The sequence below is a fragment of the Notolepis coatsorum genome (genome assembly GCF_963971535.1).
Source record: "Notolepis coatsorum genome assembly, chromosome: 14".
In the NCBI taxonomy this organism is placed as follows: Eukaryota; Metazoa; Chordata; class Actinopteri; order Aulopiformes; family Paralepididae; genus Notolepis; species Notolepis coatsorum.
Window position 1 is genome coordinate 77,130,330 of NC_140178.1, and position 22,996 is coordinate 77,153,325.

The 22,996-nt window shown below is 43.4% G+C and overlaps 1 protein-coding gene across 1 annotated transcript; it reads left to right on the top strand.

The window, feature by feature from the left end:
• The first annotated feature begins 53 nt into the window (after nt 1–53).
• jpt1b (Jupiter microtubule associated homolog 1b) lies at nt 54–22,174 on the top strand. Its single transcript, XM_084328689.1, has 5 exons — nt 54–248; nt 2,438–2,580; nt 15,149–15,312; nt 18,734–18,758; nt 21,725–22,174. The coding sequence occupies exons 1-5, from the start codon at nt 193–195 to the stop codon at nt 21,880–21,882; spliced, it is 546 nt and encodes a 181-aa protein (XP_084184815.1). The 5' UTR covers nt 54–192; the 3' UTR covers nt 21,883–22,174.
• The last annotated feature ends 822 nt before the right edge of the window (nt 22,175–22,996 follow it).

The following is a 22,996-nucleotide window of genomic DNA, read 5'->3' on the forward strand; positions in this document are numbered from 1 at the left end:
CCAGGGGGCGGGCCCTGTGGCCCCGCGGCCGCGCCACACGCGCGCCCCTCGTCTCGTGCGCAGCAGACAGAGTCGGGTGGAGTCTACGTCCCTTCGCATTTCTGCGGAAAGGATCGACAGGAAAATCTTTTTCTAGTTTCAAAAAATCCCACTTAATTCCTTTTTTCCAAGGCTGAATTACAACCTTATAATATGACGACGACAACTACCTTTCAAGGAATGGAGGCTGGTGCGAAGAGCAGTTCCAGGTAAATGATGAGAAAAAGCTTCTTGAACAAACAAAAGAAATGGGTTTTGGGGCAAAGCCTCGCAGCGAGCTAACGGCTGCTAATAGGACGGCGAGCCAGCTAACTAGCAGGGGATCGTTCGGGATTTAGCTCAACCGTCTTGTTAATTATTATATACTTACTGTCGTGGTGTATAGCTTCGCGCTGCGCACTAGTGTAGCCACCATGCCCGCCGCTAAACAGGCTCTTTTAAAGAGTATTACCCGCTAAGAGGAGGCGAGTTTTTCACACAATTCTAGAAGAAGGCTGAGCAGAGCTGTCCGGCTCGTTACTGACCTGCCCAACTTTACTCTCCTCCTCGCTGAGTCACGCACAGAATGATGGATCACTTCTTAGAAATCTTTTTGAAAGAGTCCTCCCAACTATCCTCAGCGGCCTTATAAACTGCCTTTTGTTTTAGTTTGGAAAAAATTAGTAACACTGATTCGATTATTAACTGTAGGAAGAAGCCCAGACTAGACTGCATCGCTCACCCGCTTCCATTTGGCTCGTTGTACGTAATACGACGAGATAATCCTGGTAATAAATTAAGTTTAGACATGTATCCTAATGGTGTTCGTTGTTATCCTTGTATGGGTGTATATATATCTAGGCAGCTGTGTACCGAGTGACCCACATACTGGGTTCGTTCTGCCTTTCCCCCTCAGACGGAATGAAAAAGAGCCTCTAGGAGCCAGGCAGGGTGTCGGTCTGAAGCCCTGGACGTGTTCCTCTGCCTTCACAGGGGAAATAAATAACCAAGCAAAGGGGCATTTTTTTAATAAAATGAAATCCATTCGTGGTCCGTTTTTGATGAGCGAGCATGTCGCATCTCGTAATACATTGTAAAAAAATCAGATTATGATGCTGTTTTCGCATGACGGGGACTTGGGTGGGTGGGGGGCGTTCAGCTCAATAAAAGCATGCAGATATTTGGTTAGTTGCTTCAGTAGCTAAATGATTTTGACCACCATAATAAGCCTCACTCACACCCTGCGTGATCAGGCATGCCATCTTGGCCGGGGGCCCGGCTACACCTTCCTGACGCAGACCCCCAGATCGTAAAACATTAGTGCCTCTTCCTCCTTCAATGAAAACATGTAGCAGTTTCACTGTAGGGTGGGGTCTCTGCTGCCAGGCCGCTGCAGTCCGTGTGGAAAGCATGAGCTCATCTCCTCTGGCCGGGAGGTGAAGTCTGCTTTAGGCATTGTTTTATTAGCCAATCGTGACGGACAGTATATAATATAAAACAAGAAATAAACGAGCAAATGCAACACATGCGTTCCTCTCGCCGCCTTATTTTCGATTTGTCTGGTGGTTGTTCTTTTGCTCACTCGAGTATATTAGCAGCAAATTCGTTTTTTGGATTCCATCTGCCTGGCTGGACGGACAGCTGCTCGGTGTGTCAGCTGGTGGCTGTGGGGCTCCTCGCTGAAATCAAAAGGAGGGGTCGAGTACTGGCTCTGCAAACACATCCATTTCTGTCCTCCAGGCCCGACCGTCCCTTTCCCTACTCATTATGCTGTCCCCTTTTGTTCAGCCCATGAAGGAAAGAATGTCGTTGGAAAGTAGGGTTTGTTTACCATGCCTTGTTTCACACACACTCTTTCTATGTTGTTCTAGAAAAGGTATTTAATTATTGGGGGTGACCTATATTTCAGTGGGTGGCCATACTGTACCCAGAGGGCACCTGGTTTGATTTCCAGCTCATTAAATAACGGAATGATGATATAGTTATTTATTGTAGTTGTGACCCCCCCCCCCCCCCCCCCCCTGTGTCACTGGAATGGAATCTATGCCATGCAACAGAGGAGCAGTGGCTGACCAGCTAACCCTGTGTGTGTGTGTGTGTGAGATAGATTAGGCGACTGGAGTCAGCTGCAGGCCAGAGACTGAGTATCTGTCTGACTGGTTGACAGCCGGAGCTTAGAGAGCAGAGACCGTGCTTGTGTGTCAGGGGCGGGGCTAGGGTGTAGCATGGAGAATGCCATGTGTGGATAGCCTTAGGCCTCCACATTGACTATTGATTTTTGCGCCATGCTGCAGCTGATCAGCAGAGTGGAGACCATTGGACCCCCAGTGTGTTTATCATCGTCCTGGGGGCAGGGAGGTGTGATTTGTGTGTCAAGTCATCACAACTGATCACCGCTGTCCCTGTGTTGCTCTCCCAGGGTACTGCGGCCGCCAGGCGGAGCCTCCAACATCTCATTCGGGGCTGACGATGACGCGCCTTCCCAGCGTAAGAACAAGATGGCCTCCAACATCTTCGCCGGGCCCGACGACCCCCATGCCCATCGGAGGGGCAACCCACCCAGTAACTACCCTCATTTTCTTTACCTCCATCTCTCTCGCTTCATACCCTATCTCCACGTGCATCATCAGTGTATTGTGCCTTATGGACAAACATGCATAGGGGTTTCACTGTGTGGATGAAGTTGCCTGTAGGGTCTGTGTGTGTGGGGGGGGGGGGGGGGGGAGAGAACAGTCTTTCTCAATCTTTAAGAGAACAGTACATTAGGAGCAAATGCAAGCTATTGGGATCCATCCAGAAGCCCTAAGCCATGTAAATGCATTGTGGATTGCACATTATACAAGGGAAAGACACAAAATATAGGGTGTAATTCACATTTTCTTTTAGGCAGGGTTCCTACTAGTTGTGGAGTTTCTGGAATATTGTGGAATTTTGAGGTGTGTTCCAGGCAGGGAAACTAAGAGCATTTCATAATCATGGAATATCAGTAGACTTTGCAAATCACTGGGTCACTGTACAGGAGTCTGACAGAATGCATTAGATGGTTATATACTAGTGTTTTTGCAAGGCCACATTTCCACAGCAGCACCAACTAGAGTGGAAACTAGACTTTTTATCTCTTTGTTGAAAACAAACAAACGGGCCAGGGAGTAATTTTAAATGTTCAGGTCATGGATAATATGCTCCACCACAGTCAGGAAAACTCTTGGAATTATACACAGTTTCGGTCCTCTGGGAGAAGATTCGCTTTGATCTCAACATCCCGCCGGCAGGACTGTCTTTCAGAGCCTGTGTCATTTTAAAGCAAGAGTGAATATCCTGGTATCATAGACAACCTAAGGTATCCATCCATAGATACCAACCATGTCATATTAGTTACTTCCCATGACCTCTCACCTCAAGACATCTGAATGAAAGAGGGTTGTATTATAGGTAGCCATGCATCTTAATTTTTAAATACATGCCCACTTTATGCTAATCCTATGCAGTTCTTAGCATGTAGTACAATACAAATGTGTTATTTTCAGCCTATTCTAAAAATGGTGTATTTTACCATTTTTACATACTGGAGTGGGGACCCTAAACAGTCTCAGAATTGCATAAATTGGGTATGACTGGAAATCGGAGACTCTTGTGGATCCAATGAGCCTGATTTGTATTCATATGTGGTGATGTTAGTCCCCATTTCTTTGTAGTGGGTAAACATTTAAACTTGATCTTATTATTTAAAATTACCTATTGTGACCTCTAATCACAGCCTCTTGAAACTTTACAACCACAAACTAGATTAATAAAATTAATGGCTTTCCTAGGTATAGTGACAATAGGGGCGTGGGTTCAGAGCAATTTCCAGAACAGAAGTGCTCGCCATCTAATTGTCCATAAATTTGATGTTTACAGAAATCCCCAAATGTCAAAAGTCTTAGTTCTAGAAAAAGTCACCAAATCAAGGTATTAGTGTCTTAATGTGGTATTTTGGATCATGTTTATCGATTCTCGAGTGGTCAAAAATAGTTAAATTCTGCACCAAATTTGTTTAACAAATGCTATCAACCCAAAGATTGCTGCAACAAATTATGAGACATAGTTAAGCATGGGAAAAGCCATCATAATGTTCTAAGCCCTTATACAATCAAAATGTCAATGCCAAATGCAAAACACAATGTTTATTATAGATTTATGACTAGAAAACCATGACGTACAATGAGCACTGCATCTCAAATTAATCTTCAGGTTCCCAGCTTTCAGATGATGTCACCACTTCTATGTGACATCTACTGTTGACCTGCTATCCCCCTAAAGATTTCCTGCCCCTCCCCCAAAACAGCCCAAAAATGGTATACAATGGTTAAATAGGTGAAGAACACCCTGCCGTACTGGAGGAAATCTATTTGACCCTAGCTGTTTGTCCATCTGGAGATAAGACCTCACTGATGAGTAGGGGTGGAATGGTTCACAAAATCGACGGTTCGGTTCGTATCACTGTGTTAGGTTTACGGTTTTTGGTTCGGTATACGTTGTTTTTTATTTTAAAAAAATTTAACACTCCAAAAATACCATACAAATAATCCAACTTTTCAGTTATTCTCAAGGACGTAGTCATGCAAAAACTGAAAGAATGAGGCCATTTGACATCAGGCACATTATTTTGACAGTGACCGGTTAGAGCTAGGAGAGATTTTGGTACAGCAAGAGGGGAGGCATTGCTGATTTAAACATGCTTCTCATTTATTTGGTAAAAAAAAAAGTTTACCTTTAATAATGTTTGGCACACAAAGACCGAACTGACTGAAAAATATAGGTAAGATTTGTCAAAGTATTAACTTAGTGCAAACAAAAAATTATTAAACCTTTCCATTTTTGTAGCCACATTATAGACAAAGGCCAACATAAAGTATGCATAATGCTCAACCAGCACTAAACTTTCTTATCAAAAAGTATCTTTGAACCTCTGTTGTCAAGCCTCGTCAATATACCCCCCTTCCCCACTAATCGAACTGGTGTCGTGGAGTCACTTCTCTGTGAGCGTTTCCACGGTTAGCTTGCGGCTAACATTAGTAAGCTCGCGGCTAAAGTTAGTTAGCTCATAGCTAACGTAACGTTATATAACCGAACAATGCACACATGCCCTGAACCGTGGAGGTCGTACCGAACAGTGTACGGTTCGAATGCGTACCGTTCGGTACGACCTCCATGGTTCGGGGCATGTGTGTATTGTTCGGTACATGGTTCGAATGCGTACCGTTTCACCCCTACTGATAAGTAATGGACCAGGTACACGTATTCTTGTTCATTCATTGTTATTTTCATATAGATTGGGCTGATGACGTGGAACCATATTATAGACATGTGGCATGTAGTATGTTATTGGAGCTCAGCTCAGTGATCCAGGCAGCAGAGTGCAGCACTAGGAAGACTTGAAGACCCGAAGATGACTGAGTCATCAAGGTCACAGGGAACGGCAGAGGAAGCACGGATGAAAAATTAATGTAGCCTTGCGTAGTGTGTGCACCATAAGGTCTACAAGAATACAGGTGCAGCTTAAACCAAACATAATTCTCTTCACTATGCAGCAGCCATTGCTGTCTCGTGTATGTTAATGAAATCAACATCTGGTTAAGGTTGTTGATTTATGAAGCGCTCCCAACAAGAAAATGCAAAGCCTACAGCAGGAGGATTCTCCATCAGCAAAAATCTAGGAACTGACTGACCCATGAGCCCATGGCATCACGTGCCTTCACATTAGCCACTTGTAGCAATCCATTTACTGCATGTAATGCATCCACACACTGTGTGGAGAATGTAACATTTACCCTGGCCTCTGACCTCTGCAGCCTATGGCTGTTTTTAGCTTGTCTAGCTGTTTTCCTGCTAGTCTTGTCTCTCAGATCTGGGTCATGTTCAGGTCAGGTATCCTAATTCACTTGTCCCGTTTTCACGGATGCACCTGGACAAGGATATTGGCCTGTTTTCAATTAGCACAGTTTATTTTCAGTCTGGAGAGATTATTGTTCATGTTGATTACTGTAGCAGTCGCAGGTGTTTATTAGGCCTGGGCGGTATAATTCTTTTCACACCGTCATACCTTGATAACCTAATACCCCGGTATACGGTATATGACGGTATGACTTTCATTTTCATCAGGGGGGGGGGGGGGGGGGGGGGGGGGGCGGCGGCGCAGCTAACAATATACTCGTTATTATCACCATACATAACGCTTGCTTATATTGAAACACGTTGAGATTAGGGCCGTTCTTTCAACCTGAAAGTGCACTTTCTTCAACCTCGAGGTAAACAAATCACAGAAGGTAGCCAGTGCCACTGCCGCCTGCCGGCACCATCCAGGTATCGACGTGAGCTAACGGTAGCTAGTTAGCCCGGCCGGCAGCCCGGCACCATCGTATCAACGTGAGCCAGTTGCATTAGGATTAAAAAATGTCAACACTCACTCACCCCGTTTTATATTACATTCCCAAAGAAGTGCCTCCGTCTCGTAGTCTCGTTGTGCTGGATGAAGTCACTGGCGAGTCGACTCGTGGCGCGAGGGTTTTGCTTAAATCCGAACAGACTCCAGTCCTTTAATTGTCCAAATGCGACAGTGTGTGCAAGTTTAGCTCTTGTTTGACAAAACGTTAGCCATCTGTGGTCAGGGAGCTCATCGTGGGCTGGAGTGACGGTGGTTAACTTCGACGCTTCATCGTTCAATGGTAACATATTATTATTGCTTAAGCTTTAGCAGCTGCTCAGAGATAGAGGAAATGCATACAGGCATCTTGCTCAGCTCAGCTCTGTGCGGGGAAATACGGACCGCCTCCCCTGCCCTCTGCTGGCCGTGCTGTGTGTGTGTGCACGCACTTCAACCAACTCGAAAGTTAACTCTGTTTCACTAATGGAAACCGAAACCCAATGCCGTCCCTGTATAAACTCAGTTTCAGTGGAAATAGAAACTTAAAACCAACTGTGATTTTCACGGTATTGATTTTCAATACCGTCTGTTAGGGGTGGACGGTATAAACGGTATACGGTATAAACGGTATGAATGAAAAATAGATAGAATTAGTCATAGATAATAGATATGTGCGAACTGGAAAAAGTTATTTAGGAGGCTTCGCGCAGTGGGCGTGCCAGCCCCTACCGCACGCATGTAAACACGAGTCTAGTGGGAGGACGGCGGCGTCTCCCTGAGCTAACGTTAGCTTAGCTACCGTTACAAAATGACCCAGTCAATTATTCACTTTTAGTTTAATACATGATGAGGCATTGTCTAACCGAACGGTATCTAGTCGGCCAGCTACCGATAGCTCCTGACATCAACAAACGCTCCACAAAGTCTAGTAGAGACGTGTATGCTACCTGTTAGCTCACGTTAGCGCAAGTTAGTTCACCGTTCAAAACGAAATGTCCCATTGAACTAAATAATTCACTGAGGCGTTGTATTAACGTTATATATCCGGCTAGCAGTAGCTACAGATAGCTCCTGATATCAATGTCTTATAACACTGATTCGATGCGTATTCGAGCTGAGGGCTTGCTGAGCACAGTTAAGTAACGTTATGCCAATAGGGTCCAGGTGCAGCGCCGGAGAATCCTGGCCGTAGCTCTGCTCGAGGCTACTCGAGTATAGGTCCAGGTGCAGCTCCGGAGAATCCTGGCCGTAGCTGGAGGCTACTAGAGTACACACAGACAGTGGAGCTTGTTGCGTGGTGACGTTGTCTCGCAGATAATACAAGTACAAGTCTAATTATATAATATATATATTTTATAAAAATTAAAAAAAAATTATATAAAATAAAATAAAAATGTTTTTTATCAAAAACGATGATACCGTGATATATACCGTTACCGTCTATGCTTCAAATTATACCGTGATATAAATTTTAGACCATACCGTCCACCCCTACCGTCTGTATTTCTAAATACCCCGGTATACCGTAATACCGCCCAAGCCTAGTGTTTATTTACATTGTTTGAACCATCTGGCCTGGATATGAACTCCCAATGTAGCTAAACGGGTTTCTTTCCTTTGGCATGCTACAGCATGCCATTTTGTAGTTCCTCTTTTGGTGGCTGTGTAAGCCCATTGTCCGCTCAATGGGGGGAACTATAGCTGTCTCTAAATTCAGGGGCTGCATGCTTCGAAGGACGTGGTCCACAAAGGCATGTCAGTTTGCAACGTCAGTTAGTAGGGGTGTAACGATTCAACCTCGCAACGATTAGATTCTATTACGATTCTTCAGGCAACGATTCAATGCATCATGAAATCTCTTCATTTGACCACATTTTCTATCAGTTAATTCCCCAAAAGATGTTGAATACACAAATGTGGCTGGGGGAATTGATTCACTCAGCATGAATGGATTATAGGCCAATAAAAACAATACACAATTTGTTTTCCCGATTCTAATCTATTCTAACATTTTTAAATCAATGCAGTTGAATCATCACATTAGAATCGATGCATCGTTACACCCCTATCAGTTACTTAGCATCACTATTTTAAAGAAAATTTTAGGTTTTAAGGCCATTAGGAGTTTGTTTGAGTTATTTTTTGACATTTATATCGTTAGCTCTTTAAGTTCAAACTAAAATGCTAGCTCTATTACTCTCATATTCGAGTTGGCGACACCTGGCGTGCAAGGAATCTTGAGATAGGTTGGGTCTCATCCGGCCAGCTGCCCCATCTCCGAAAATATTGGGGCTAATTTCAGGCATTATTTGGATAAACTGACCACATGTTGGGAATCTAAACTTTCTCGCCTGAGAAAATATAAACTTAATACTATGACATAATAATGGTCCTAGATCATACAAACAGCTTTCAGCCTTCCACTGTCACTGCCGGTTGGTGTGAAATGCATTCTGGGATACTTGGCTGTCCCGAAGGATTCATCCATTGGATCCTCCAAATTCAGGAAAAGAAGGCTGCTTTTTTCTCAGCTGCATCTGAAGGACCCTTGGAAACGGGACAGCCTTGGATTTGGTCGTGCCGCTGTGACGCATTCAGTCTTCAAAAGCAGCCTTTTGAAGGATGCAGCCCCTGAATTGAGACATAGCCCATGTATACAAAAGCAACCATCTTGAACAATGTCCTCTAGGTTGCAACCCCTAACTTAGAGGCCATGTCCATACTTCACACTTAGCCCTATCATAATCACACACTCTTCCCCTCCCCACGTTGTATAGATTACGCCTGGGCTTTTGATTTCTCACTGTGGTGTCGCTCAATCAGAGTGTCGGAATGCGCTGACGTTCTGTTGATGCTGAACCATAAGCACAGGCCTAGCTGTTGTTCCACTACCAGTGTCCTTGGCAGCAGCGTGTCTCTGCTGAGATCCAGCTCTTAGATGACAGTGTTTTGCGTTTGTTCAAGTATCCCGGGTCTTCCAGCCGCAACAAGTGGCACCCTGTAATCAGAGAAGAGCCCTCGGCCGAGAACAGCGGCCGTTTAGGCCTGTGTATATCTCTTAAGCTGGTTGATCTGTGAGCCTCCACACAGTTGGGACCGACCAGGCATAATATTTAGATTGATATTGTGTCTCACCGAGACAGAGGCCCATAGGTTTAAGTAATGGGATATGTGTTGTAGTGACGATGGCATGATGCATCCGTCTAGCTTAATCCTGTTCCATTTGCCAGTCCTTCATCACTGTCCAGGGAATTGATTAGCCTCAGTAATGTGGGGCCTGTGCTGATGAAGGAGCTCTTGTTGACTCATAAAGAGGCTCTTCTCAACAATGCTGATTCACTTCACTCCATTATCAAGCAGTCATCCACTGACCAAAATGGCTACTCCTTGTCTTTGGCCGTCTTTGTTCCCCTATGTCACAGACGAGCTCTCTGTCCCGTCCCTCCCCACTCCTCCTGCACTACAGCTGTTATCATGTGTGTCTTTTAGGCCCTGTCCACACGAGTACGGATATTTAGCAAAATGCACATTTTCCTCTATGTTTGGGCCTTTCATCCACACGTAAACAGCATTTTTGGAAAAGAAAACTGAGATTTTCAAAAACGCATTTTAGTGAACGCAAGTGAAGATTTTTTTTTTAAATATCCGTTTCAGTGGATCCATGTAGCCACGTTAAACGTATCGTCTAGAGCAGGGATCGGCAACCCGCGGTCTGGAGCCGCAACTAATCTTGAGTTTTGGACCCCCCATTAAGTTAACCTCTTAAGCCTGAGCGGTCCGGTACCAGGCCGACAATGACATCACGCCATAAATCCATCTCTACAGAATGTATGAATTAATGTTGCGTTTTTTTCTTCTTCAAATGTAGTCAAGAGTAAAGACCCTAACCCTGTCAGAACAGCAGCCAAAGTGTATAATTATTTTCAGCACTGTTTGTTTACCAATGATTTTAAGTGTTAACCCTTTGGAGGCCAAACCCGGATAAGTCGGGTTAACTCGCCATGCTTTGGGCGCCAAACCCGAGAAATCCCGGGTTTTAATCGATATTTCTTTTATTCGCTATATCCATTCATTTTTCATCCATCCAGCCTGATGTTATCATTGGGAATGGGTCTGAGCTTGCAAAGGGCAAATACCGCTGCCTAACGTCTCCCGGATGGTATTGCACATCATTGGAATCCCTCTGGCTGGGGCTGTGCATCAATCTAAGAAGTCTGGCCAAAGTATGGAGAAGCGATTTTTCAGACCCCGCTTCTGTTCGCCCATGATGACGCATATAATATCGATAATCTAGCGTTTATTTGAAAACAATTCATAAATCAAGCGACAAATGGCACGATTTCTAACGAAATACATTGAAGCTCGATTTGCTGGAGTTTATTGAGATGAGACGGAACGCTCTAGAAATATATTCATATTCATCACGGTATAAAACGGAAATGTATGTATGAAAAAATTATCTGTTTCGTGCATGTTGACTGGAAGCAACTCACTGACGATCACCGTGTTATTTAGATCTATTGCTACTATATTTGATATATTTTAAGCACTCGCAAATGAGTCCTATCCTACATTGGATAAAGCACTGGCGCTGAAGGGCCATCAGCGCCCTCTGCTGTTGGCGCTGGAAGTGTTAACAGACCTGGACTGTAATGCCATAAATTAGAATGCAATTAGTTTCTCCTTTTATAATGATAGCGCTGGCTATTATCCTCATCCTGTAGTAAATACGCGACGCTTTAAAATATAGGCATTTTCACTGTGCGTCGCGGTGTTTGCAGGGCTATATTTATATATATTATAGCTATGGAGACAATACTATGGCTCATTTGACAAAAGAATAAATCCTTTCATGTATAGTCGCGTGTTATCCCGTGGTGAATATTGTATAGTTTTAGAGTGATCCTGGCTAATTCCTGGGAACTGTGTTATGGAGCGATATGTGAATTTTGCTAAAGGCGTTTGCGTTGCTCGCCTGGACACGTTACTATTTCCAAATCAAAGGTATATAATGGGTATTATGTTTCATCATGAATGCATCAAGGGGGTGGGGGTCGTTTTTTGATGCTCTGATCGTTGGCAACGACATTTATTTGAATACTACATACGTTGATCGGCTGGATCGATGTGAAATCATTGTTGGATCAAAGTAGGATTGATGTCATATAGTCCTTACCTTTACTAGGAGGTATCCCAAAAAGAATATTCCAATTGTCTGATCGCGATTTCCAGTGTTGATGTCCATCGGGTCCCTGACATGAACTGGCACAAAATATGCATGGAGTGTGCTGACCGCGTTTCAAAGTGCTCGGATGAAGCAATTTACTTGGCTTGGTCTAAATTCTCCACCCGGACCATATACGATGTAACATACAGTGTGAAATAAGGTTTCAAAGGGTAGGTGATACTGCCACCTAGCAGGATTCGGCCGGTATTGCACTCTCGGCGTCTCAGAATGAGTCCCAATGATACACAGAGGTCCGTGAGACAGCATAGAATATTAACAGTTTGAGTGCCAGCCATTAACATGGGAAACATGGTTAAATGCCAGGACCCACTTCAATGATAGCGTTGTGAATGCATAATCTCTCTTAAATTATGGCTATGTGTCTAATCTGCCTGTCGTTTATCAATGACTTGTTTGCAGTAAACGTTGTCGAAATGGATTGTTTTTTAATCGGTTAATTTTCGTTTTATAGCATTTTGAAAAGCCCTCATTTTTCAGGAAAATATATAGATTCCGTGATAAAAGGCATTTACTGGAATATTCTAGCATACACAAAAACGTTGTCATTTTTCGGCCTATTTATGAATAGTTTTCAAATAAACGCTAGATTATCGATAGTATATGTGTACTTATGCACGCTATAGAGGCGGGCTGAAAAATCGATTCTCTCATTTCCTGATCAGCGATCACAGCCACACGCATAGGGCAAACGCTGAGATATAGGTGAAAACAGCTCTGATTATCCTAAGACTGGTAAAATAAATTCCTTACCTGAGATCAGATGTTATCCAAAAAGATTATTCCAATTCCTGATCGCCATTCCAAATATCGATCACGCTTATTGATTACAGCGTTGGGTCCTGTAAATACATAATCCACACGTTTAACCGGCCCAGCAAGCACAATCGATCCTTCAGTTGGCCTTGACGGAAAAGTAAAATGAGGAAACTGGCCACCCCCCTTTCGTCAGTGTAAAGTAATGGGGTGCAGTTACACAGGGAGAGACGATAGGGGGCGGTATCTTCCCAATTGAGCTCAGAGAGACTCTGCAGCACTAACCCGAGGCTCGATTGATGAAATATGAATTCAAATCGCCAATATAAAAAAAAACTACAAACAAACGCTATATAGCGTCGGGGGCACACAAAGGTTGGCATGAACTAACGACAAAACGCGTCCGTGGCACTCAATGTGTTAAAAAAGAATAAAAGATTTTTCGGGGGTTCTGGCGCAGAACGTGTTAATGAGGCTATTATTATTATTATTATTATTTTGCAACAAGATAGCCTACATAGAACATAAATAGCCTGTCAGCCGATTTTTTTCCAGGAATGGGGAATTCCACAAGCGCCTCTCTGTGCAGCGTCGGTTGAATCTGTCTGACGGCGCACTGGAGTAGAAAACTATATGAAATATAGAAATACTGTAGATGCGTTCGTTAACACATCCACCACCAAAAACGGCTTACGACGTGTTTGCCTGCCATGCGTTGAACGGCGAAAGCTGTTTTTGAAATCAATATTTCATTTTTTTGCCATGGCATCCATAATTCATTCGGAGCTGCAGCGGGACCCTGAATGAGACTGCAATGCCTCAATACCGCCGCCTGGTGGATGGTCGGAAGAGTTACACTTTCAAGACCGGAAGTTGTGATCAGTGCGTCGAGGAAATCCCTCCGGCAGTAATATCTTGCTACGGGACTACAGACAAACACTGGCGTGCATTTGGATCGCTTCCATAACGCAATAATCAATATGATTTCGGCGTTTATTGCGCCATACAAACCGGAAATGGATCTAGGCAATCGGCGTCAAATAATTGGGATCTTTTTCTTCCAGTCTCATCGGCGAACGGTAAGAGGACAGTAACGTTATTTTCAGCCCGATTGTGCATTTCTTTGTTTGCAAACAGTCTGATCAATATATCAACCCATACTACATAAAGCCATTACTGACGATAAAGGAATTATAAACGACCCCCCCCCCCTTTCCTCCATGCATGATGAAGCATAATGTATACCAATCATATACATTTGAATTTTTTAATATAGCGTGTAATCGTGTATAGGAAAGAAACGGCAATCGATAATCTATCATATGCGTTTGGGCCTATAACTAGCGTTTTTGGAAAAGCTTATAAACATACTTATATTCAAGACGGTATTAACACAACAATGTATGAATGAAAAAATAGAACGTTCCCACATCCGGATGTTGAATGGGCCATAGTAATGTCAATATAGCGATACAATTTTAAAAGTTATAGCCCTGCAAAGAAGGTAAACATCTCCATAGGCTTTCAACGGTGGCAGACTGGGTATAATGATGGGCATACTGCGTGGCAATCAATGTATTAAGAGAAAACTAATTTCAATAACATATGCCCTATTCTATGTGCACTGCCAGCCAGCCTTAATGCGAAGGAGATATACACTTTCAATTTTGACAGAGAGAAGATAATCTCCCGATTCAGATACAATTTAACACAAACGGTTCCAAATATTTTCACACAGCCAACAAAGTACTGGGTCCGTTGTCTCTTCGGATTTTCTGTCACTACATTATTTCACTTTTCAGTTGCTGCCGCCAATGAAAATCAGCTCACTACGCATACTCGGACAACAGTTCAACAACAGTTCTATGGTATTTGAGATATCGCTTATCGCCATATGGCCCGGCATGCTTGTTGGAGCAATTTATATGCGTTTACGTCTGGACGGAGGTATTTTTAAAAACCCTGCCGTGTGGATGAGGATTTTTTAAACTGAGCCTGAAAATATCCGTTTTGCGAAATATCCATATACGTGTGGACAGGGCCTTAGTTTGCACAGTCCCTGCTCCCCTGCTTCCAGGCTCAACATGGGCCTAACGCTGCTTATTACGGCTCTTTCGGCAAGGAGAGAATGTGGAGTTGCGTGGGGTGTTTTACTGCCCTTTCGTCAAGGAGAGAATGTGGAGTGTGGGGTTATGTGTGTTTTGGCACTACTTGGAGTTTGTCTATCTGGAAGAGTTCCATGGATCTAGTGGGTCTGTCGCAGTCTGTCTGGGAGAGAAGGCGATCTGATTTTGTGCTGTTGGCCACTGATTTTCAGTGATTTCTGTCTCATCTCTCATGCTATTCCTGTCAAATCTCTGGCATAACGCGTTGGGGCTTTGTCAAATCTTGAGAGAATGACATTTCTTGGTGTGCGCTCCACCATCACTGTTTGGACTTTTTGGACTGGGGGCTAAGTCGACCGATGTCTGGGAAAGCATCCATATATACTATGACTGATGTCTCCTGAGTGACTCATCCATGCTTTGTCACATTCTCCGCTCTGTTTCCTGTCTGCCCTCACTGTGAATCAACTGACAAACAATTACAAAAACAGCCTGTACTGCTCACCACATAACAATCTATTAGGTTATGCGGTATATCACACACAGCTCTGCGATCTCTGTAACAGGTTCAGTAACTGACTGTTCCTTTCCCCTCTCTCTCTCTCTCTCTTACCCCAGCCGGATTGCCCTCTGGCACTCTGTGTGGGGAGCCCTCTGCCCCCCTGAGGCGAGTCCAGCAGCCTATGCTCTTCCCCAAGAACAATGAGCCGGAGCTGACCACCATCCATAACTCTGGACCCGCCCTGATTTGGAACCAGAGACAACAAGAGGTACAACAACAGGTAAAGTCCTTCAGTCTGCCAGAGAGTGCTTCCCCAAACACAGATTAAGCCTAGTTGGGGTGATGGTAGACTAGATCCATGTATGTGAAAATGGCCCCAGCGTAATGTTTTTTGATGGGGATTCTTTATGTAGACTTCAAAGTGAACAAGGAGCACATCCAATATATATACGAGAGTGAGCGGAGATAAGAAAATAAATAAAGAATTCTGCACACTGGAAGCTCCAAATGCAATTAATTTATTAATGCCACAAAATCAGTGACATTTTGAGCTCATTTCTCTTCATCAGACTAAGGACACAAAACTAAAGGGCTTCCTTAAGTATGTCATGCGACATGACTACCCAGTTGGAAGTCACCTGTCCCACACATGCCTTATTGGCATTAATTAACAAAGTGACTACAGTCTGTCATAAATGATGACCGTGACGACTAAAACCATCATACTGTCGCACTGTAGGGCAAGGGGCTTGATAAATAGAGGCACGTCTAAGGGAACTTAATAAGTAGTGTTGATGAACATGTAAATAAGATATAAGTAACCAGAATAAGATACACTGATGTAGGGCTGGGCGATATGGCCAAAAACGTTATCGCGATAAAATTATAAAATTATTTTCATATAACTCGATATCGATAATTATCGTCGATATAATGTCTGTCAAGTTTAATTAACTTCTTATGGCCGGCGCCGATGGACGGGCTATTAATAGACTTGTTTTTCTGCTGCGAATGTCACGAGTTGATGTCGTCATCAGTCCGCGCACGTTAGCCAGAGCGAGCAGTGTATCCCATGACAATGTACTAAATATCCCTAAAATACTCTGTTCCGCCCCAATACATTGCAACGACGTCCACCGTATACCACACACTACTATAACCGTGGCATCAGAATTCACGCCACATACATACTCGGCACGTAAATATATAAAATAGCGCCGTGCAAGCTAATTATCCTAGCCAGCCAAACTATACAATTGCGCTGTGCAAGCTAATTATCCTAGCCAGCCATGTTTCCAAATGTACTAAATATCCCTAAAATACTCTGTTCCGCCCCAATACAGTGCAACGACGTCCACCGTATACCACATACTACTATAACCGTGGCATCAGAATTCACGCCACATACATACTCGGCACGTAAATATATAAAATAGCGGCGTGCAAGCTAATTATCCTAGCCAGCCAAACTATACAATTGCGCCGTGCAAGCTAATTATCCTAGCCAGCCTTGAGTCCTAAACCAAAACAGTAGCACATCTGGAGCTGTGGTGCGTAAGCACGTCATCACGTAACGTTGGTTGTTGTTAGTGAGTGTGCTGAGCCGAGGCTGAGCGGAGCCAAACTTGGAAAATCGATATATCGAAACTTTGCGACCACGTTTCATGTTTATTTCGAGGAAATAATTTATCGCGATATTTATCGTTATCGTTTTATCGCCCAGCCCTACACTGATGTACCAATGGGCAAAACAAAATTGATAAGGTGGCAACTGGCAAGACAATGAGAAGGACAATCTCAGACATAAAGCAGACTGCAATAATTATAGATTATAAATTATAAAAGGGACAAATGTCAAATTCATTGTCTTGGTCATGTTCTTCCTCTAGGAGTTGGGGTGTCCAGCATGAAGATCTAGAATGCTTCTCTCTTTAAAAGAAGGGTATTGACACGTCCTCTTCTACAAGGACACTTGACTACATATTATATACCGATATAGATGACACACCCCGACACACCACACATCTCCTTGGCCAGTAGCCATCAGGCTCTACAACCGTGGGCAAGGCCTGACTTGGCCAACAGCTGGAGAACTTGAGAACTGTTGACTCTTAACCACTGAACCCTGTATCGACTCAGGCAAACCATGCACAATGACTCACACATCACTCATTCATATTTATTGACAAACCGCCTAATCCGTTTACTTATACCAGGGAAGATTAAGACCCGGTATGGAGTATTGCACATTGTACTGAGTAGATTTACTTACTTACTATATATATATATATTTACACATGGGTTTGACTTAGGATAGAATCTTTATACGATACCAGGATGGGGGGGGGTGTACATTATGCTAATTGTGGTGTTATTATCGATAGAGTAAACATATCTCACCTGTCATTGTGTTGTTATTATTGATAGAGTAACATATGTCTCACCTGTTCGGCCCTCACCTTTTATTCTTTTCTTTCTTTTATGCTTCTATTTCTTGTTCTCACATATTTGTATTGTCATCTCTATTACCCTGCCTGTCTCCCCTCCCCTGTGCTGCTATGACCCCTGACATCTTATCTTATATTTCAACATTGTGATGAGGTAACCGTCGGTAGTGTGATAGTAAAGGGTTAACCTTCTGTAGTGTGGCAGTGAAAGTGTTAACCTGCTAAGTCCTCAATTTAGAAGATTCTTCTTGTCTTTGGGTGGTTAAAGCCCAAGGGCCTAGCTTTGAGTGAAATTGCACTGCTGGCCATTGGTGCATCTGTAGTTGCCAGGGGTGATATTCAGGAAATGTGCACGAGTGTCTGGCTGAGAAAGATCAGCTCTCACCAGCATATTTCTCAAGTTAGGAGGTAGACCGTTTGTAGACAGTGCGGGGGGAGGATGGGGTTGGATCCTACAATGTTTCTTTATAATGGACTCACTCAACCCTTGACTCCAAATGGGGAGGATTGAATGGAGCAGATGGCCCTGGTGTCAGGTGTTTTAGCTCTGGTGTGATTCAGACATTGTTCCTGTGTGACATCATTGAAACGCTCCCTTGCTCGTGTGATCCATAAAGCTTCTTTGACGAAAACGCGTCTATGTCAGTAGTATGTATTTCAAAATCATGGTCTGTGCTGCAGATCATCTGAACACAGTTGAATTGGAAGAAAGGTTTTTTATGAGGGGTATAGGGTTGAAATGAGAGTTATTGTCTGGGCTTTTTCTAATAAAGGCTTAGTGCATAGTCCATATACTGTTCTCTGATAACGTATAAGTCCACAAAATGTATCTTGGATCTATAGTGAATTTTAAGCTATATGCTTTTTGAATTCACATTACCTTGTGAAATTCCATCAATTGGGATTATAAACCTTTTAAATATAAAGAAGCTATTGTCTATATATATTGTCTGTAGAAGGAAATATTAGGTAGGAATGGGTTCTGTTCAAGGTTGAGTATTACCTCAACCTTTGGTTCTCTATGTAGACATTTTCTGTCTCAGACAAGGTTTAATCTGTATTCAGGGAGTTCTTCAATGGCAGCGTTGTCTGCTTCAGGCCTAGGTGGCTTTGTGTATAATGTACTAGCGCCCCCTCCCCCCAAATCTATTTGCACTTATGGTGCTTATTAACATTAACGTTTGACTGACTGACTTTCTCATGAAACCCGTCGGATGATAATTTTGGCTCACTGTTGAATGTTTTTCATTACAGAGTGAGAACGGACAAGCGAACGATGGTAAGCAGCATCCTGGATTCTTTCTGTTGATAATAGAAAAACCTTCCAAACTTTCTCTTTCTCTCTCACGCTCTCGCATTGCATCGCATGCTCCCTCTCTCACACATTCTCTCTCTCTAAATCGTAGTGCATGACTCACATTAGCCAGTGGCCACAGTGAATGGCTTCATGGTAGACTATAGCAGATCAGGTAATTCCACTCTTCCTGCCCATTTTTTAAAAATGAGATCATCCCACAGGCTTTCTCTCCTCCGTCTTTGAAAACGTATAATATAATCAAGATGGCCACATGCACTCACTCTGTTCCTAAAAGAGTCCACATCCTAATCTCTTTGATGTTGTTTTTGCCCTGTCGTGTTGCAACACGATAGTTTGTAGTCAAACCAGCTGTTCCTTGATGCCAGGCCACCCTCTTGTATGAAAAGCTATTTATTAAGCTCCAGGTGCATGTCAGTAACGGGACAGGCTATTAACATAATGGCAGGTTAACATCAGACTTACCTGTGTGTGCTTAGAAATCAATGCCAAATGAGTGCTGTACTTGTACAAACAGTCCTTTTCATGAGCTTTGATGCATAATTCATTAGATAATTAATAGATAGTGTGGGAAACATGTAATAACTTACTCAGTCGAATGGATCCGGTTAATACAATTTTTTTAACTCTGATGAAAGTATCAATACAAAATAGTCAGAAAATGGCTGAATGGCCCTCACCCTGTGACCAGCTTTGACACCAGGGAGAAGGGAACGAATCTCAGAGGGGGCTCCTTTATACCAAGGAGAGAGGAGGGGGAACACCATAAAATGGGTAGAGAAGACATGGGAGGGACTGAACATTTGGGGGGAAGGGTGAAAGAGCTCAACTTGAGGGAGAGGACAGTCTATTCCTCCACAATAGATAATGACCTGTGATGACACCACAGTAGGGATGGGGGGAAGATATATTGAAATGCAATATATCGCGATGCAAAGATTTTACGATATGCATTTCATGGGGCAGAACAATATCGGCTACATTTCATTCTTCCATAGTAGTAAGTAACCACAAATGAAAAAGTGAATTCTTTCATCAAATCGTATAGTGAAATAAGCATATCGTCCCATTCCTACTTCGCAGTCATGAAGTCCCAGCTTGTCCTGCTCTCACACCACTCAATTCTTTGTTCTTTTGAGTGTTTGTTCTGTTTTTCTAAATAGAATGTAAAATCTCCTGGTTGGCTGTATCATATCTAAATGGCCCTCCCAACACGTGGGCAGGCTATATATACGGTTCTTAATGGGCAACGAGAGCCTCCCCCTTCAACGCTGTGATTTCATTACAGTCGGCCTGAATGGAGAGACTGTTGAGCTGATTGTCTGCCCTTAACTCACTTGTGATGTTTCACATTCTGGCACAACCATCCTGTGACTGAGGGGCCTTTTTCTCACTCACCAAACGGGATCGAATCAGGGGACGGGGGGGGGAGTGTTCTCACTCAGACAGACACACCCCTTTTGGGAGCGAAGCGGCGCTGATTCGTTTTACCCCCCGCTGAACCTGGGACGGTTGGAATAGGTGGTTTCGGATGCGGGCCAGTGGGAGTGGGGGGCGTGACACACACAACGTCGTTACTGTAATGCTTTTCATGCTTGCTTGAATTTTGGGCAGATAAAACCACACAGCAACAACTGGACAATACCCACAAAAACGATATTTATGGGCAATTTGAGAGTTCAGACCTCAACCAAACAAGCATGTGGAGCCTCACAGCTCAGTGGATGAAAACATGAAGCCACGTTACAAAGCACAGCACTTCTGGCTCGCATTAGGCCTGGCAATTTTTGTTTGCCATGCTATGTCTATACATTGGTTTCTTGTTTGAATGCATTTATTTCTATTAGACCAGTGGTGCCCAACCAGTCGGCCGTGGTCGACCAGTAGATCAATGACATGTAATATAATTGCCACGAGCGATGGGATAATGTTAGCTGCTGGACAGGCTAAGCTAATTAGCATTAGCCGTTAGCGTTAGCTTAGCGTTAGCCATTGCTGTATATTATACTTTCTTGTTCGAATGCATTTATTTCTATTAGACCAGTGGTGCCCAACCAGTCGGCCGTGGTCGACCAGTAGATCAATGACATTCAATATAATCGATGCGAGCAATGTTACTAGTAAAAGGCTAAGCTAACTAGCGTTAGCCGTTAGCTTAGCGCTATCGTTAACCCTGCAAAACGCTCAAAAGCGGACTCTACAACAGAGTTCCATTCGTGAGAAAAGGGGGGTGGGTTATATTGACAAGGCTTGACAAGAGGTTCAAATATAACTTCATATTTATTGGTTATTTGTTTCTTTTATATCAACATCCAGTCTCCGTGTTAACACACTTCCTGTTTACATTTTCGAGCGTGACATCATCGCCTACGGCAAGCGCAAACGCCCAAAACGCAAACCGTAAACAGAACCCGGAGCGAACCAAGACTGAAGTGTGTACACAAACTAGAGGGGGGAGAGGGAGGGGGAAGGTTGCATCCGACCCGCAATGAGGACGGTACGGAATGGAACGGAACCCCGATTGGTGAGTGAGAAAGGCCCCTGAGGCTCTTGTTAGTGAAAAGGGAGAAACCGTTCTTCTCCTTTTTTAATAATAGAGCCCACCTTTAAAATCCTTTTATTTCACCAGAGATGAGGAGTTGGTCTCTTGGCCAACTCCTTATCACTTTTGCTCTTATACCCAAAATGAGATGGAAAATCAGCCATTCGTTTTATCTCTTGGCTAACTCTTATCGTTTCTAGTGTACTAAGTAGTTCGGAGACCGTATGGTCCATTTGATTGATTTGGTCGTTTATAGCTCAACGTTTTAGTGATTTTTTAATGGAAAAATACAATGGCACTTGAGCTGAAAGAGCTGTCCAATCAAGTTTATTATTTTTGTACTGCAGTATTGTGTGTTCTGACATAAAACAAATTTCTGTATCAACAGACAGTAAAGTAGAGGCTGAGGAGGTAGAGGCTGAGCAGGAGGAACAGAAGGAGACGCCACCAGAGCCCTCTGCTCCATCGGGAGCTGCCAATGTCGCCACCACCGCCGGCAGCCGGAGAAACCCACCCGGCGGCAAGTCCAGCCTCATCCTGGGTTGAACACGCTTTTATTGTTTGTTTTTTTGTTTGTTTTTTTCATTGGAACGCTTTTTTAATTTTTGAAAGATAATACCCCCCCCCCCCCTACTCCCCCACCCGCACTTTCCTCCTCCCCGTCACCCTGCCCCCTTTTACCACACACTCCTCGTCACATCCATGGACTCCTCTTGTCCTTCTCCCGCCCACCCCACCCCTCCTTCCACCTTAAACCTTTTGTTTTGATCCTTTTTCTATTAAAAAAAAAGAAAGAAAAGAAAACTGTTGACAAAAGCACTTTATGTATCTCTTCTCCCCCCCCCCCCCCCCCCCCCCCCCCCCTCCTGTTCCAGCCCGTCCTGTAGTGCATCGCGCCTGCTGGAAAAGGCATGACGGATTTCTAAGTACAATAAAGATTGATATGAAATTTGTCACTGCTCATTCTTGGTGTTATTTCCAGAACGGTATATATTCTGCAGTTGCATCGTGTGGATAAATAAGTGAATGGCATGTGGTACCTCATACTTATCGTACTTATACCTGAAGATTAGTTTGAGATGCAGCTCAACACTGTAAAGTATTTCTAGTCATAAATCTAGAAATGTATAGGGAGGTGTAGTCTGACATCACTTTAGTTTCCCGCGCGGTCCAACCGTATAGGGATTTACCATTGGGAAAATGTATTATCGGCTATTGTAATAATTCTGCCTCATGAACATTGGCAAGCTTTCCATTTTTGCACAAAATGAGTTCCCTTCTATCACTAACATTATTGTTTAATCATTTTTGGTTGAAATAAAGTTAGTTATAAGGTTTTTAATTTGTCGTTAAAAAAGAACTACACTTAAACAGTAACGCCTGTCGTTCAGTGCTGTCGCCTAATACAGCCAGGAGTCTACGCTGTGGTGATGTCAGTCAGCAGAGCCAAAGTGAGTGTAGTTCCTCAGTGAATGAAAATATAAACGTTATTTTGCTACTTTTACGATTAATTGTGAATTTCTTTAATGTTGAGCTATAGATTGTGGATGAATACACACAGAGAGGTACACCATGCCAATGTTCATTTGTTTTAAACGAGATGATTTAGAAATGGGTCCATTGGAAATACATGGCAATTTCAAGGAGGTTGGACCGCACG